The sequence below is a fragment of the Plectropomus leopardus genome, chromosome 16, assembly GCF_026936395.1.
Source record: "Plectropomus leopardus strain MGB_pleo_1.0 chromosome 16, ASM2693639v1, whole genome shotgun sequence".
Classification (NCBI taxonomy): domain Eukaryota; kingdom Metazoa; phylum Chordata; class Actinopteri; order Perciformes; family Serranidae; genus Plectropomus; species Plectropomus leopardus.
This window is the reverse complement of record NC_142191.1, coordinates 32,299,955-32,316,147: the sequence shown is the minus strand read 5'-3', so window position 1 is coordinate 32,316,147 and position 16,193 is coordinate 32,299,955. Positions and strand designations below refer to the sequence as shown.

Sequence of the window (16,193 nt, the reverse complement as noted above, 5' to 3'; positions counted from 1 at the left end):
AGTAATAAAAAAAAGAAGAACCTTAGCGACTTTAAAGATAAAAAAGGAAATGACCTTAATAAATTGCTTGATATGTATAATTCTGTAGCATGATTTTTAAATATGATTATTATAATGGCCCTTTTGTGTAGCTTTTTTCTTTTTTTCCCTAGCTTTTTAAAAGTCATTTTTAAATCTAATTTCTTGCAATTTGTGGACATATCAAAACACAAACAAGTAAAAAAAAGAAAAAACTGTGAAATTACCTGGGGAAAGGGCTTAAAAATTAGAATCCTAATTATGTAAAGTAATTTTTAATATGTGATTATGATCATTTAAATACATTTTCCCCCAGCTTTTTTCTTTTTTCTTATTGGCTTTTTCCCTAGGTTTTTTTTTTTAATGTCTTAATTTTTCTGCAGTCTGTAGAAAATGTCTTGCCACTTGCTCATTGCCTTTGGTTAAAACACCTGAGAAAGACACCTGAAAGCAACACAAGAAAGGTGATGTTACTCCAGGTTTCAAATGGTTTAAATAAGGCGTCAATAGATTTTTATTTTTTTCAACAAATAAAGAGACAAACAGTTACAGTTCAGCCTTTTATTTTTTTCCTATTTGGCAAATATTAGGTGAACAATGAACAGCCATTTCAAGTGATTATCAGAAAGAAAACAAGCAACAACAACAAAAAAGTTGGTCTCATTCTCAACACCCGTACATCTCATTGACCGAGGAATCCAACCCACATACACACATCAGTGACAGTCATTTTTACAAAGTCTGTATGAGGCCATGTTCATTAAGAATTGATTGTGCTTTTCAACATACAACAGAATATTATTTATTTCATTATCACATTCATTTTATATTTCTTCAGTCGAAATCTCCATCAGGCTCACTGAGGTGCATCAGTATTCGGATTACATCATCCGTCTAAAGTCAACATCAGCTGTTATCAGCAACATGCCAAAGTGATGCAATTATTTTACCTCATTGTACAAAGACTTTTGCCACACTGACATTCCATTTTTCCTTAATATCTAATGAAGACACAAGCAAAAGTAGAAATCGCGTGAACAATACATGCCCAAACATCAGTACAAATAAGTAGCACTCATTAGTTGGTCATAAACAACGTTACAAGTACATCTTTAAAAATCTCTCAAAACAAGTTAAGGCACAAAGCAACAATCAAAAGGCACTTTTGGTCAGCTTTAAGGCAATATTGTGTTAATTGGCTCAATTTGGGATGTTACTTAAAAAAAAAAAAAGAAGAGAAAAAAAGGACTATCTATTGAGTAAATGCCAGAAAAGGAACACCTTTTTTATAAAATCCAAATTCAATTCAGTCTGTTCTCATTGGATATTATATCCCAAAATTCATCCCAAAAAAGAAGGTGCAAATATAAAAATTCAGAATGACGGATGGTGATCGCAAAACTACAGATCTTCAACAAGACTCCAAAAGGTCACTTTTCACCCTCAGAAAGCAAATAGAGTCACAACTACAAGACCAGAAAAAAAATCAATATTAAGCCTGTTCCCTTGTTGCGACCAGGGATCAACAGAGTGGGGAGTGGAAAAAATGATCACAGGTGTCAGCTGACCTCACTTCAAAAAGAAAAGAGCCCCGCTTCTAACAGGAAGAGAGTGAAGGTTACGTCCAGTCACACAAATTCCATTATGTGCAGAAAAACCTTTGGCATTAAAGGGAGAGTTGAGATTTTTGCAGTGGGCTTGTATGAGGTATATATCCATAGGTCAGTGTATTAGTTACTAGCAGTGGGGAAAGAAAAAATATTCAGTACAGCATAGGATTGCCATATTGTTTTTCAGGGCAAAAAATACTATTGCTTGTTCAGTCCAATAGATACAATTTGCTGCAATAACAATGACTGAAGAGGGATGAACAGACTGAAAACTCTTATAGACTCTTAACAGAAAAAAGTGTCTCTGGGAGACATACTTTGCTGCTGAAAAAAAGAGAATAAATTGCAATACTCAACATAACGCAACACATTTAAAATACTGATAATATTGTCTTAACCCATATCAACTTGACCCACTGGCTTCAATTCTTTCAAGAACATGAAGAATGGAATGAGCAACTTAAGAAATATCCTGGAAATTACCAAGTAATCAGAAAAGAAAAATTAACAAAAACTTGACTTGGAAAAGATGCTTAACAATTACAATTTTTTGTAACATATTTAAGAATATGTAATTATGGTAATTATGAAAATAGTTATACTTATAGAAAAAAATCCCCAGCTCTTTTTTCTTTTTCCCTTGACATTTCTCTTGCTTTTTTACCGAGACATTTCCCTATCTTTTTTAAAATCTACCAATTTCTTGGAATTAGCATAACATTTATTTTGTTATTACGTAACATCTAAAAGTATCTCACTGCCCTTTTCTTCAATTTGTTTTTAAAGAAGTCAATTTATCGCAATACTTAGCATATTGCAATACATTTAAAATCCTGTATTTGTATTGTGACTTAATCCATTGGTCCAATTTCTTTCAAAAATATAGAAAAAAAGACAATGATCAATTTAAGAAGAAATATCCCAAAATTAATAAGTAATGAGTAAAAGAAGAAAAAAAAGAGTACAAGACAATTACCAGAATTTAGCAAAAAAGAAAAAGAAAAAAACTAAAATAAAGTGCTAATATTAATAATAATCATTTTCTTTAACATAATTTAGAATATGTAATTTTGGTAATTCTAATCATAGCTTTAGTTATTTATTTTCCCAAGCTTTTTTCTTACCTACCTTTCTTTTCTTTTTCTTAACCTACCAACCAACCGATCTCACTGCCTTTTTCCTCGTGTTTTTGAAAGAACTCAAACTAATTTGCTCAGCATTCAAATGTTTTAACACTTATGAAAGGCGTTTGAAAGCAGCACAAGAAAAGTGATGTCGATAGGTTTCAAAAGATTAAGTATAAGTTATTATATCTTTATAGTGGGGCCTCTGGTGATTTACACCACTATGAACTACAGTAGATGGCAGTCTCACCCTCAGTTTGGAGAAGCAGGCAGAAATACAGCCACCAATATAAGCAATGTACTGCCATAGACGGGGCTGCAGCTCTATGCATTTTTGCCACCTAAAAATATGAATATCACAGACTATGGATGACCACCTCATACAACCCCACTACAAAATTTCTGCATTAAGGCCAACAGTCAACAACACAAAATAAACTACTTTCCCATTATAATTCAGATTGTCATACACATTTTGATTGAACCTGTAAGTCTGTGCGGTACATGAGCCCTTTTGGTGTTGCACTTAAACGTACCGTATAAAAGCAAATGTAAAAAGCATTGAAGGTTCATAAAAGCAATGCAAGACATTCATCACACACTGAGCATTCTGTGAATACACATCCTGTGCAATGTTCTCCAAGAAATATGTTTCCAAAATAAAAATTGCAAATTAATATGTGTACATGCACACTCTAATATAGTCTACTCTCATTTCCCATCACTGTACAATAAATCTAATCTACTGTTTTGGCTTGTAAGACACCCAGAGATAAACAGACCTGCGTACATGGCATTGATCGGCGTGACTGAGCTTGCATTATACACACACTGTAAAAATAACTATTTGTTTTCACTTAATAAAGAAGTGTCTGAAGTGACTGAAATTTTAAGTTGACTTTAAGAAGAAACACTGAGGTTATTTGTAATGATTCAACTTGCCTTCTCAAATTCAGACAACTTAAAAATTAAGGCAGCCCAAACACTAACTTTTTAAAGTTAAAAACATTTTTTTACAGTGCAACACAAATATTAACCCTTAAAACTTGAGCAAATCGGCTTGATTTCTTTCCTTGATAAAAAGGTAATGAGCAACTTAATAAGAAATGATTCAAAAATTTGCAAGATTTGGTAAAACGTTAAAAACGGTAAAAAAATATCTGAAAATGAGCTAAAAAAAGAAAATCCCAAAAAACAAGTAATAAACAAAACAGAAAAAAAGTTTGTACAAGATTTGAATAATTCTGTAAAATAATTTAACATTAACAATTACAATCATCCCTTTCTGGACATTTCCCCTAGCCTTTAAAAAAATCTAAATCTACTAATTTCCTGAAATTTTTAGAGCTTCTTTTTTCCTAAATTGCTCATTGCTATGTTTCCCGTGTTTCTGAAAGAAATAAAATCAACTTGCACAGGTTTTAGACATGTAAATACTTCTGAAACATGTTTGAATGCAGCACAAAGAGTGATGTCATTCCAGGTTTCCAAGGGTTAAGAAAGTCTTTGGCAACTGTGCAGCTTTGGTGATTAAAAATATGTAAAACAAGTCTAGATGTGTGAATGCAGCGTTCTTGGATGATTTAGTCCTGTTTTTTGAAAGACCTTGCTGGTGGAGAAAGTTAGCGCAATCCAAGCGAAAACCACTGCTGCTTCTGAAACCCTGAAATGTTGCATGTGAATGGCACATCTGCAGAACGACGTTTTCCTCACTGTAAGCTGTTAAAAGAAACTAACTGTTTTAGCTTAAAAAAGCTAGTGTCTGCGGAGCCTTATAATTTTAAGTTGACTGAATTTGAGATTTTCTTTTTACAATGATTCAAATTATTTTCTCGAAATCAGCCAAATTTAACAAAAAATTAAGGGAGCCCTTGAAGGGAACTTTTAAAGGTTTAAACTTTTCTTTCTCTCTTTTTACGATGTATTCTGAAATCCACTGTAAAAAAAACTTAATTAAATTAAAAGAGTTTTCAGACCTCCTTATAATTTTAAGTTGACTGAATTTGAGAGGACAAGTTAAGGTGATTTTGTAATGATTCAACCTGTCTTCTCAAATTAAAGTCAACAAGAAATTTAAGGCAGACCCAACACTCAAGTTTTTAAGTTAAAAGAAAGTTTTTTTTACAGTGTAGAGAAAAGTTCAAAGACGTGTGGCGTAGTTATTGCATAGAAAATGGTCTCGAACATCCCCCCACCCTCCATTCTTCATGTGCGCCTTGTGCTCCACTGCCTCCGCACCGCTGAGGACGAGAGATGGAGGAAAGAGGGCGTCCTTGGCCGTCTGCAGGCTCTCCTCCACCTTCTGTGAGGCCCACTCCGGCCTGCAGTTCTCCTTCTGGTGAAGGCCGCAGTCTCCCGTGTGGAGAACCCTGGAGCCCTGCGCCACCAGCACCTTGATGGGCTTCGATATGCAGGTTCCTGACAGGTGCTGCAGAGTCCAGTCCCAGTTGTAGTCGTCATAGGTGCAGAATTCGTTGTTGCAGCCCATCAGTTTGTAGTACATCTCCCTGGAGACGGCCATGCCTATGTTGTGTTTGGTGGACATCCACCCAGTGGTCAGCACCTTATTGGACAGTCTGGTGAAATCAGTAAGGCCATTGTGGTTCCCCAAAGCCAGCATGTCACAATCAGGGCAGCTGATCTTTCTGAACTCAATCATGGATTTATAGAAATGGAAAAAATCAGGTAGGATGTAGTTGTCCTCCTCCAGAAAGATGACAAAGCCGCTATAGCCCTGCATGGCCTGAACCCGCTCCCACACAAAGTGCAGCTTCCACCACCAGTGGTGTTTGGTTTGTGTGATGAAGGCCTCCCTGTAGTGTCCATACGAGTCCGGGTGTTCTGCATTGATGCATCCTGTTTTGAGAGCGTTGTCCTTGGATATATCTCGAGGGCAATCCTGTGGATCCTTCCCAGGAAACTCGTTGGGGTACAGCTGAGTGCTAAAGGGGAAATAAATCTGCAGCACTTTGCAGAAAGTTATCCCTTGCACAATGGTGCTCATTTCCTCTGAAAAATAGTCATGACTGAAGATGAGAAGGAAGCTGTGGACCTCTGCAGCTCTCTCCAGGGACTTGATGAGCAGTCGGAGGTACTCAGGCCTGTTGTGGACCTGCACAACCAGCACCAGAGCAGGCTCCCCTGGAAACTTGTCTGCATTTAGAACACACTGCTTGTAATTGGCGCTGTAAACAGACTGAGTCAGCTCTTGAATAGAAGCAAAGTTCAATTTCACCATGTCAGCTTCAACAGGACGCACGTTCACCTGAGAGACGTCATTAGGTCCAGCTGCGTCCTCATCAGGGACTAATAACACACGTGTTAAAGACAGCAGCGTCACCACGACCAAGGAAACACCCAACAGTGCGAGCACATTCCTTTTGAGCAGCCGAAACCTCATTTTCTTCAAGTAAAAACACACGTAGGAAGACAACAGCTTTCAGTCACCTTATCGCGCGCGCCTTCATGGTAAAGTCGTGTGCAACAGCGTGTCGTCGCGCCACGAAACTTGTTGTTTCCAGTCCAACGTCGCGTGACGCGTGTCGCGTGTCTTAAACCAAGTGACAAGCGTTTCTTGATGGCTGCTTTTCGTGTTACCGTGCGTCCACATAAAAGCCGTGACTTTCGGCCAACACTGGCAGCAGCCGCTTGTTTTCACCACCTGAAGAAGAAGGAGAACAAAGCGAGCGGAGTAAGTGCGCTTTTCATGCATGTTGTGTGTTAATGTGGCGGTGAAAAGAAACTAACTTGCCGCGGTAAGATTCGTTTGACTTACCCGATCTAGGTGCACTGTGTCAACACGCTCACACCAGGAAGAGGATGATGGGACTATGATACATCTTGGCTCCAACTTATTGACTGCTGACGTGTACAAGCCAGCCAACGGGGCCAGACTGAGCTGCTGCTCAGCGAATCACTGTCCCACCTATAGCTGTGTAACACGAGAAGCACATGGAAATTAGTCACATTTCAATAGTAACAAGCAGGAAAATCACTTCCACAAAGTGATTACGTTCACTGCAACAACACTGCAACAATGTTTGTCTTGTATGGAAGTTTGGAGGTTATTAGTAAGTGTAGCCTGTAACCTTCAGTGCAGTTCCAGCGCATTTGATCCCACCTATAGCTGTGTAATAGTATGTGAAGTACATGCAAATCAGGCACCGTTTGAATATATATATATGTGTGTGTGTGTGGATATATATGTAGATAGATAGATATAATCACAACCTTACCTCACTACCAACTAAACTGTGAAACAATGTATTTTAACTTACAGAGATGTAAAAATACAATTTCTGAGAATAAAGAAAGGGGGCAGATGTTTGTCCATTTACCTATGCAATATATAGTAACACATTTTAACAATTAATAAATAACTACAGTGGTCCACATAAAGATTCATTATGTGTGAATTGACATTGTAAGACAGGACCTCAGGTTTATTGTAGGAAGATTTGTGACACCAAGGCTTTATGACATTATGGGAGATTTAATTTCAACAGACAAAGCAGTCAGCTCGTCTTGTCTTGTGGTGTCCTCAGACAGTCAACATAAGGTAAAAAAAAAAAATAGCTTAACAAATAGAATAGATCAGAAACCGGGACTTTTGACAGAGTCTGGTGGTGAAAACTTTCTCTTCTGAAATGTTGCTGACTCATAATAATAAGCTCTCCGAAAACATACAAAAATACAGTAAATACGAATGCAGAGTACAGACAGAAGGCTCCATCAGTGTCTAAAGTTGAGCATAAATGAGCCTTAAGGTAACGAAACCTATTCTTATTTTCAGGTGATTATACACTAAACAAAAGATAATAAAAAACACATAACTTGAGTCATCCCATTGCTGAACAAGCAGTATGCTTCAGCACTGCAGTGTCCTGTTTAAGTCTCGCACTGTCCCAGTGTCTGACACCAGTATCTCGAGTTGCATCCTCTGTTGTAAGTTCCCCTTCAATCAGGACTATCAAGTTTTCCACTCTTGTAGTTTCAGGTATGACCCCCCTTTGTTATGTGTTTGGGTGAGATTTCTAACAACAAAACAGATTCCAATACAACCAGTCAAACCTGAACCTAAAGGCTGCCCCTGAGAGCTAAGCACTTCCTGTTCAAAGGGGTGCAACATCCATTAAAAAAATAAACATTAAAAATCATATGTTATTTCATGGTGGTACCCTAAGAAATACATTTGCAAAAAAAGGCTATAATCAGTTGTGATTTTTCATATAAAAATATTACAGACTAAAATATGTCAACAAAATGCATCAATTTATTATTATTTTTGTAGTATAAAGTTTGTTTTAATTACAATACTTCCAGTAAAATAACAAATCTTAAAATAAAAGTGAGTCAGTAAAACAAAAAAAATTAAATAAACACAAAACAATCAAGTCACAAAATCTAGATAAATTAGGTGGTTAAAAAGTGTAAATCAAGTTTATTGTGCCTAAATGGCTTAATACAAATGCCTATTGTAAGATAAAGCACATATAATTCAGTCTAAAAAGGAAACTGGTGATCACTGTTACATTATTATCACCTCAACTGAGCGGTCACACCCGTTTTCCCCAGAAAATAAAGATATACACTGTCACATTTGTGCCATTAACAAAAATATACTCTTACAAGGTGGAGAACATGAAATATGGTGAGAATTTTTTATGACTTCAAACTTTCAATGTCACTTTAAGACTTACTAAAACTCTTAATTGTAATGCCATAAGGGTCATTCCATAACTTTTTAAATTATGAATGTTTGAAGGTTGGCCCTCTGAGCTAAATGTCAGCATGTTTCTGACTCTCTGTATGTGTCTTCTAAAACTCACCAATCACTCATTTTTCACTGTTGAAATTTGTCCTGAACATCCAGAGTTTTCATTTAAATAGCTGTTGATGAATGCTTACAGTCATGAAATTAATATCAGGAAGTCAAGACTGAAGAATCTGTCATTTTCAGAAATTCAGATTTCCACTAGTTTTCACTTTCTTGCAACCAAAGTGGTAGTATAAATATAGATAGTTCCATCACATGTAGAAGATATTTCATCCTGCGTAAAATACAGAGTATTTTCACCATTTCCAATTTCCTTGAAGCTTGTTCATTGGAAAGTATATGTATATGCAGTGCATATGTGTGTGTGTGTATATATATATATATATAGACAGAGAGAGAGAGAGAGAGAGATTGTAAAGATATAATACCACTCCATCAGTAATTACTATACTATACTTCACATGTTTTTTTCCAAGAAAATCTGTAAAAAACAATGTTGTACTAGTACTCCTTCAGTTATTACTATACAATACTTAGCTGAAGTGGGAGGTCTGAGGTGAGTTGGCACAGGGTGTAAAGTCTATATGGAGGAAGCTTTGTTTGTGAGATTCCCTCAGTCTTGTGTGCCTTTGTTTATGCCCACTGAGATAGTTTTAAGTAATAATTGATTTGATTTCCTCTATCACATGTCTGTCACTTGACACAGGCTGTGAATGGGTAGTTTGAATACAACAGTTAACACACGTCAGTGTGGCATTTCTCTATTTTGCGAGAATGCAAAAGTGGGCTGTTGTTAGTTTAGACATTTTTTCTTTATTTCCCCCTCAGGCTGTCATGTTCCACTGCCGCTTCATGAAGAGCTGCCTCCTTCAGTCTGTAGTTGCTGAGGCTGCTGGACCACTTCCTCCAGATAACACAAACAGAGCGGCTGTGTGAGATAAACTGTCACACTGCCTGGAATAATTCCACATTCAAATCATGCAGCCTGAGGGCAGAGAGCATCTCTGCTTACAGCAAACGCTGCAGGAGCAAACCGTGACACATATCAACATTTTCATGATTTTATCATGGAGATTCTGACAGCAGTGCTGCCTCATACATGTGTATCAGACAGGCCTCTTTGTTTGGAGAAGCTGGAAATTCAACGTGTTTGAGAATGTAAGTTTGACTTATAATACAGGGTATTACAGATAGGAAGAATTTTTATTGCACTTATGGTTTTTATTGTGAGGTGTTAGGGCCGTATCCCATCCGTAAATGTAGCCTTGATGTACAGCTGGGCAAGTTTGACAAAACAAAATAGAAAGGTATCACACTGACCACCTCATTATCAGTTTTTTCCATGTTTTTATTTATACACATAATCGAGTTTCAGATGAACAAGTTATCTGTTTTCATCATTTTGGTTTTGGAAACAAATATTGAAAAAACAAGTTTTTTTTTTATTTTTGGTTTTACTTTGAAAAATGAATGAACGAATGATACAAAGATTCTGACCCTGCTGGGTCTGGTCGGTGTACTTTTTGGTCTTTGAATTTTCCTTTCAGAAACAGAAATGAAAACAAAAAGCAAATAGTTTCTTAATTTTCAAAATCCAAATATGAAAAAACAGCCATTTTTATTTTTTCCATTCAGAAATGAATTATACAAAATAGAAATGCCACTTAATTTTTTTTAGCCTATCAAAAAAAGAAAACAAACAAACAAAAAACAAGGATGATTTTTTCATTTTCTGAAACTGAAAGTTCTCATAATAATAATAGTAATAATTATAGTAATAATAATAGTAATGATAATATCAATTGTTGGATTCATGGGCACCAAAGTTTTCGTCTTTGTTTTCTTAATATTTTATTTCTTATTTATTTTATTTCTGACCACAAAAATAAAAACTGTGTGTTATAAATATTTAATTTTTTAGTATTAAATAAAAATGTTTTTTTCATATCTGTTTATGAAAGGAAAATCAAAGACCAAAAATTAAAAATGAGTCAATAGAGGTTTTTATATAAATTGCAATTTTCAGTGCAATTCTATCCTGAGCTGGTACTGAGGTCTCCCTGTGGTCGCTCAGCAAAGGGTTAAACCATGTGTTGATGCTTATCGGAACACATTTGTCCAAACCACCCATTAATACACCTGGATGCTTTTTGTGGTCAGAGGGGCAGCAGGCCATCCCAGCATGCACTAGTTAAAAGCAGAAGTCACTTGTAGGTGACACTTTTTTTTTTCGGTCCCACTGTTTCCTCTTAATTTCCTGAAAAAGGAAGTGACATAACTATAAATTCTTCCGAGGTTTTCACGGAGGAATTATGATACTAATTATAGAGGAAAACGACACATTGTTCAGTTGGTAGACTTCCTGTGGAGTCACTGTGGTCCAGGGTCCACCATGTAAACTGCATCGTACCCGCCTGACATCCAGCCCTCCGTCTCTCTGCATTTCCTGTCTGTCCTTTGATAACATACTATCAGGTGAAGGCAACATTTCCTCCAAGAGTCTATCCTCAAAGGAGCGCACTTTTTAATTCCAAATAATCAAATCTTTTTAATCATAAGGCTCCACTTTCTACACTGTTAAAAGATGCTGTTTAACTTAAAAAAGCGAATGTCCGGGATGCATTAAGATTTTAAGTTGAATTAATCTGAGGAGACAAGTTGAATCATTACGAAATGGCCTTCAACTTATCTTCTCAAATTCAGTCAACTTAAATTTTTAAGTTAGCCCGAACACTAGCATTTTTTAATTTTTTAAAAATGTGTTTAGTTTGCATTTATTATTATTACTATGACGCATACAGCATTAGAGTCTGTGGGACCTTAACCAATGAGAGAGTAGAGTCAATAAAACACAATGCCTCCGTTTCTTCCAGCAACAATTTTGTGAAAAAAGTAAACAAATCTCAAGTTGTCTCAAGAACAATACTTATAATAACTGCAGAAAATGCTAAGAGTTATAGTTCCTGCTTGTTGATATATCAAAGACTTTGCTACTGACAGGAAGAGAGATTCAAACTGCTCCATGATTTTTAAAAAACATGGTAACAAAGGCAATGGCCGGCTTGGTAAGAAATGTCACACAAATTGCAAGAAATTGGTAGATTTCAAATAGAAAAATAAGAAAAAGTTGGGAAAATGTCAAGGCAAAAAAAGCTAGGGAAATGTTTTGGGATGAAGACAAAAGCGAGGGATTTCTTAAAATTATTTTTAAAAAATAATTTTCTAATTTTCAGATAATTTTCCTGTACTTTTTAAAAAAACTATTTACTTGTTAATTTTTGGGAAATTTCTTCTCAAGTTGCTCATTGTCTTCTTCCTTTATTTTTGACAGAAATTGCCAGTGGGTCAAGTCACAACGCAATATTATTGGCATTTTTAATGTGTTTGGATATGCTGAGTATTGTGAGGTTAAGAAATGCTCAACAAATTGCAAGAAATTAGTAGACTGAGAAAACTATTTTTTTGAAAAAGCGTGGAAGAGAGAGAAAAGAGCTAGGGGCAAAACTATAGCAATGATTATTATAATTACATGTTTAAAAATATGTTAATCCAAATTATTATATTTTTCAAGCCCTTTTTGCCAGGTCTTCTTTGTCTGTTGTTTTTTTTTTTAAACCTTGTCTTTATTTTATTTTATTATATTTATTTGACACATTTTCAAGTTTGTTTGTTTTTTAAACAAATTTCTTGCTAATTTTTTAAATCATCATGAAATCATCAAATTTGCTCAGGTTTCAAAGGGTTAATGATATCCAGACAGTCCAGTCCCACATCCGCTGGGCTTCCTCGTGTCCTGGAGGCAGCCTCATGTGTAGCATCAGCAGCCCCCTGAGTCTCAGCCAGGAAAACTTTCCACTGCTCTTTGCCTTCCACCAAGATGCATAAAAAACTTTATAGCAGAATGTAAACACGCCTCCACTTCATCTCATTCTAACTACTGCTGTATGGTTTTGTGCAGGAAGAAGCTTTCAGTCCTCTGTGGCCCACACGATGGAGGAGTGCTGCTGAGACTCTGCTGTAAGTGAGCCTAAACACACACACACACACACACACACACACACACACACACACACACACACACACACACACACACACACAGAGCCATCCACGGGCACTAAGTACATACTCTGTTACAAGTAAAAGTCCTGCACTGATAAATATCCTGCTGTTTTGTTTATCTGCATGTGTTGTGGGATTCCTCTGTGTTTGGGTCTTTCATTCTGTTTTTGCTTTCTGTCAAAGCACTTTGTTGTTATTGTTATTATTATTATTATTATGATGATGATGATGATGATTATGATGATGACGATGATGATGAAGATGATGATGACGATGATGATGATGATTATTATTATTATTATTATTACTATTACTGAAAATGTTAAGTTTAAGTAAAAAGAAGTGAGTGTAATCATGAAAAAGTACTTCTTTTTGTTAAAAGTAGAAGCACTCAATGCAGAGGAATAAAAAATACACCCCAAACTGAAAAGGATTTAAAAGAAAAAAAAAAAACAAAAAGAGGAGAAACACCCCCAAAATAAAAACAGCCCAAAAACAGAGAGCAAGAAAGAGAGAGAGAAACTGAAAAAAAAAATATTGAACAAATATAGAAAATGACATATGTTTATCAAAGCAGTTTTCTGGCTAGATAATTGATAAATAAATTGATAAATAAAGATAATTGATGTGCTGATAATAAACATCTAATTTTAGCTTTACTTGTAATAACTGTTTGGTCATTTAAAAAAAAACTCTTCACCTGTAAAGTAACTAAAGTGTTCAGATAAATGTAGTGTAGATAAAAGTGCAATATTTTCTTCTGAAATGTAATGGAGTAAAAGTATAAGTAAGATGAAAAGAAAATACCTAAGTGAAGGACAAATACTTCAGATTGTACTTTAGTACAGTACTTGAGTAAAGGATCTTAGTTATATTCCAGCACTGTCGACAGGACCTGGTTCCACACCATGCAGTGGTACTGCAGCTGTTTCAGTTCTCTGCCTTAAATAAACCCTCAAAGTCATTCAAATACAAAATAAAACTCTTGAGAATTTTTTTTTCTCACTTCCCTAATTGGAGGGCAAAGACCAAAATCATCATGCTGCCATGTGACTGTTTGTGTTTTTGCATATTGATGTGAGTAATAGTCAAATGGAGGGAGTTAAAGCACCGAACTTTATTGTTTGCAGACGTTTGTGCAGAAGCCTAGGATGCTCTTCATAGCAGCCTTGGGCCTAAACTAAAACCAGACTGTGCGCGACTGTGTGCTGATTCTGTCAGGCTATGGCTGGAACTGAAAAACTATTGCTCATGTGCTTTTACTTACTAGCAGTTATGCTTGTTCTTCTTGGAGCCTCAGACAGAACCAAGTTTTGACTGCACAGAATCACATCTATGACAGATGAGAAGCTGGATGTTCTTGCCATTGAATCAGAAAATAGCATCAGTGTAAAAAGCATCTACAACGAGAGGCAGAGGTGGGAAGTAGGCTCACTTGAAATATTTCACTAACATAACAAGGTCCAAAGATGCTATTTCCAGTGCACTTCAAATAGGTTTAAAATCCCAGAGTGGGATCAGCTGGACAGCATCAGATCCTGCTATAGCGTGTTCCAGGTTTAAGGGGCAGAGAAGGAAAATGTCTTTTTGTAAAGCTCTGTATGCACTGAGAGAACACTGACGGTGATAAATACTTTTGAAATTGGTGCTACATGAGCAAAGAAAACAGAGATAAGGCATGCTTTTGCTCCATAGGTAGAAAATTTCCACTGGTGGATGATGTAATGTGGACTGGTCCGTTTGACACAATTGCAGCTGGCTGGCGAGAAATGATCTCGCATTACAGTTTAACAGTACACTAAAAAAAAGTTTATGAAAACATTTAAGGAGAGGAAGAGACGGCTGATTTATATTTGAACAGCGCTGCTTAGTTTTACTGTTTATCTCCTTTTTTTAGCCTGTTTTCACTGTGAGGGAAACAATATGACGCCCACTTCCTATTTACAAATTTACAAACCTCCTCCTACAACAGCTAAACAGGGCACTAAAATGTGTTTCTAAAAACATGTTCAGGGAAAAATAAGCAGTGCAGTAACATAATTCTAATTTTAGTTTGGATTTTGGCCAGAGTTTGAGAGACAGAGGGGAGTGATTCGTCTCTTATCTGCTTCTATACTCTTGGTGTCCGTGGCAGTGTTCATTTTGCATTACTTTGGTAGTTCACTTACACCTACTACCCACATTGTTCTAATACAAAGCTGGTTGAAATCATCCCTTTAGTACATATACAGCACTGAGTATTTGCATTTGGTGAGACCCAGCTAGAATTCATTCATTTTTGCCCATCATAAGATGCGGCCCTGAGATGTGGCCTGATCAGGCAACACAAGCGAAAGAAAGTACTTTTGATCTGGTGCATTATACTGTTAATATATCTGCACCTCTTCTTTGGCATTTGCTCTTTTTTTTCATATTTTTTAAATTATATTTGCTACTTTCACTTCAATGGTGCAATTTAAAGTATATTAACTGTCAAACTAAATGCTCGTGGTTAACTTTTTGATAGCCGTTTGGTAAAATGAACAGGCCATGCAGCCAACATTGTTCTTATCCAAACTGATCCATCAAGTGAAGTTAGACTTAATCTTTTTATAGACATACATTTACCTTTGGTGTGGGAGTTGACAAGCTGAGTCTCTCAGCAGGTGCTTCCTGCAGACAGAAGCATGCCAGATCTACATCTGCAACAGTGCATAATATCATTGCAGCCAAACTGCGTGAAAAATGTGCAGCTTTCTGCTGTTTACAGCCCGTGCTGACAGGCATCCTATCAAACTAAATGGGAGAAGATTAAAACATGAACAACCTGTTTCTGTCATGATCATCAGAGCTAGGTAAGGAGCACCTTCTTATACTGCATTCATGTGCTCCCTGGAAATATCAAACTTCCCTGTCGTGCAGTCATAATTACAATATTCAAGTGCTCTGGTCAGAAAAATGCAGCAGATATGGTTGCTTGAAGTATAAAGGTTGTTTTTTGGTGGCTGATGTTTTACCAAAAGCAAGTAACACAAAGCTGCTTTTGGCTTCAGAAACAGAACAAGTAGAATGTATGTAGTTGTTTTAATTCGTTTAAAAGCTTAAGTAGCATTACATATCACTAATATTTTCCCAGCTAGCTTCATATTCCTTGTGTGTCAGTGATTACGAGCTTACGGTGTGTAATTGCAACAAAAATCAGCTGCTTTAAATCATACGTTTAAATAGGTCAGGTTATGTCACTGTGACTGATCTTGAAATATAAATGTCAGGTGAGAACGCAGCCAGACAGAACCGGTCGCTGTGTAATTATATGCAGCAAAATGGCCGGATAGCAGCAGGTGTCAGAACGGATGGAACCTGTAACGTCCACATGAAACGTGTCAGGACGGCATCATGTTGAAACGCTGCCGGTAACGGCATAATATATTGCAATATATTTCAAAACTCTTTTCATTAAAAGCGCTTCATGATTATCAAGCATTGACTCTTGTATTTGAACTCATGTCAGTGTGTGACTATAACTTGTAGAAGTACAAAGGTACAAAGTAGATTTGTAATTCATTAAAATTTGTCCCTGATCCTGCTATAACTTTGAAGTTGAAGGATAAGTTGATTAAAATCACC

General features: G+C 36.3%; 2 protein-coding genes across 2 annotated transcripts in view; one reads left to right on the top strand and one right to left on the bottom strand.

Moving 5' to 3' along the window:
- Nucleotides 1-16,193, top strand: part of LOC121955440 (toll-like receptor 5) — a 165,171-nt gene that overhangs the window by 9,951 nt on the left and 139,027 nt on the right. The window contains exon 2 of the mRNA XM_088089334.1: nt 12,487-12,545. The gene's annotated coding sequence lies outside the window, so the exon portion shown is untranslated. The remainder of the gene's footprint in view (nt 1-12,486; nt 12,546-16,193) is intronic.
- Nucleotides 565-6,794, bottom strand: si:ch73-91k6.2 (alpha-1,6-mannosyl-glycoprotein 2-beta-N-acetylglucosaminyltransferase). Its single transcript, XM_042503054.2, has 2 exons — nt 6,528-6,794; nt 565-6,413 (listed from the first exon to the last, which is right to left on the bottom strand). Exon 2 carries the CDS (start codon nt 6,150-6,152, stop codon nt 4,893-4,895), a length of 1,260 nt encoding a protein of 419 aa, XP_042358988.2. The 5' UTR covers nt 6,153-6,413; nt 6,528-6,794; the 3' UTR covers nt 565-4,892.

What these genes read in the sequence shown, in the direction of transcription:
- si:ch73-91k6.2 (XM_042503054.2), bottom strand. Translation starts at nt 6,152, where the DNA reads ATGAGGTTTCGGCTGCTCAAAAGGAATGTGCTCGCACTGTTGGGTGTT.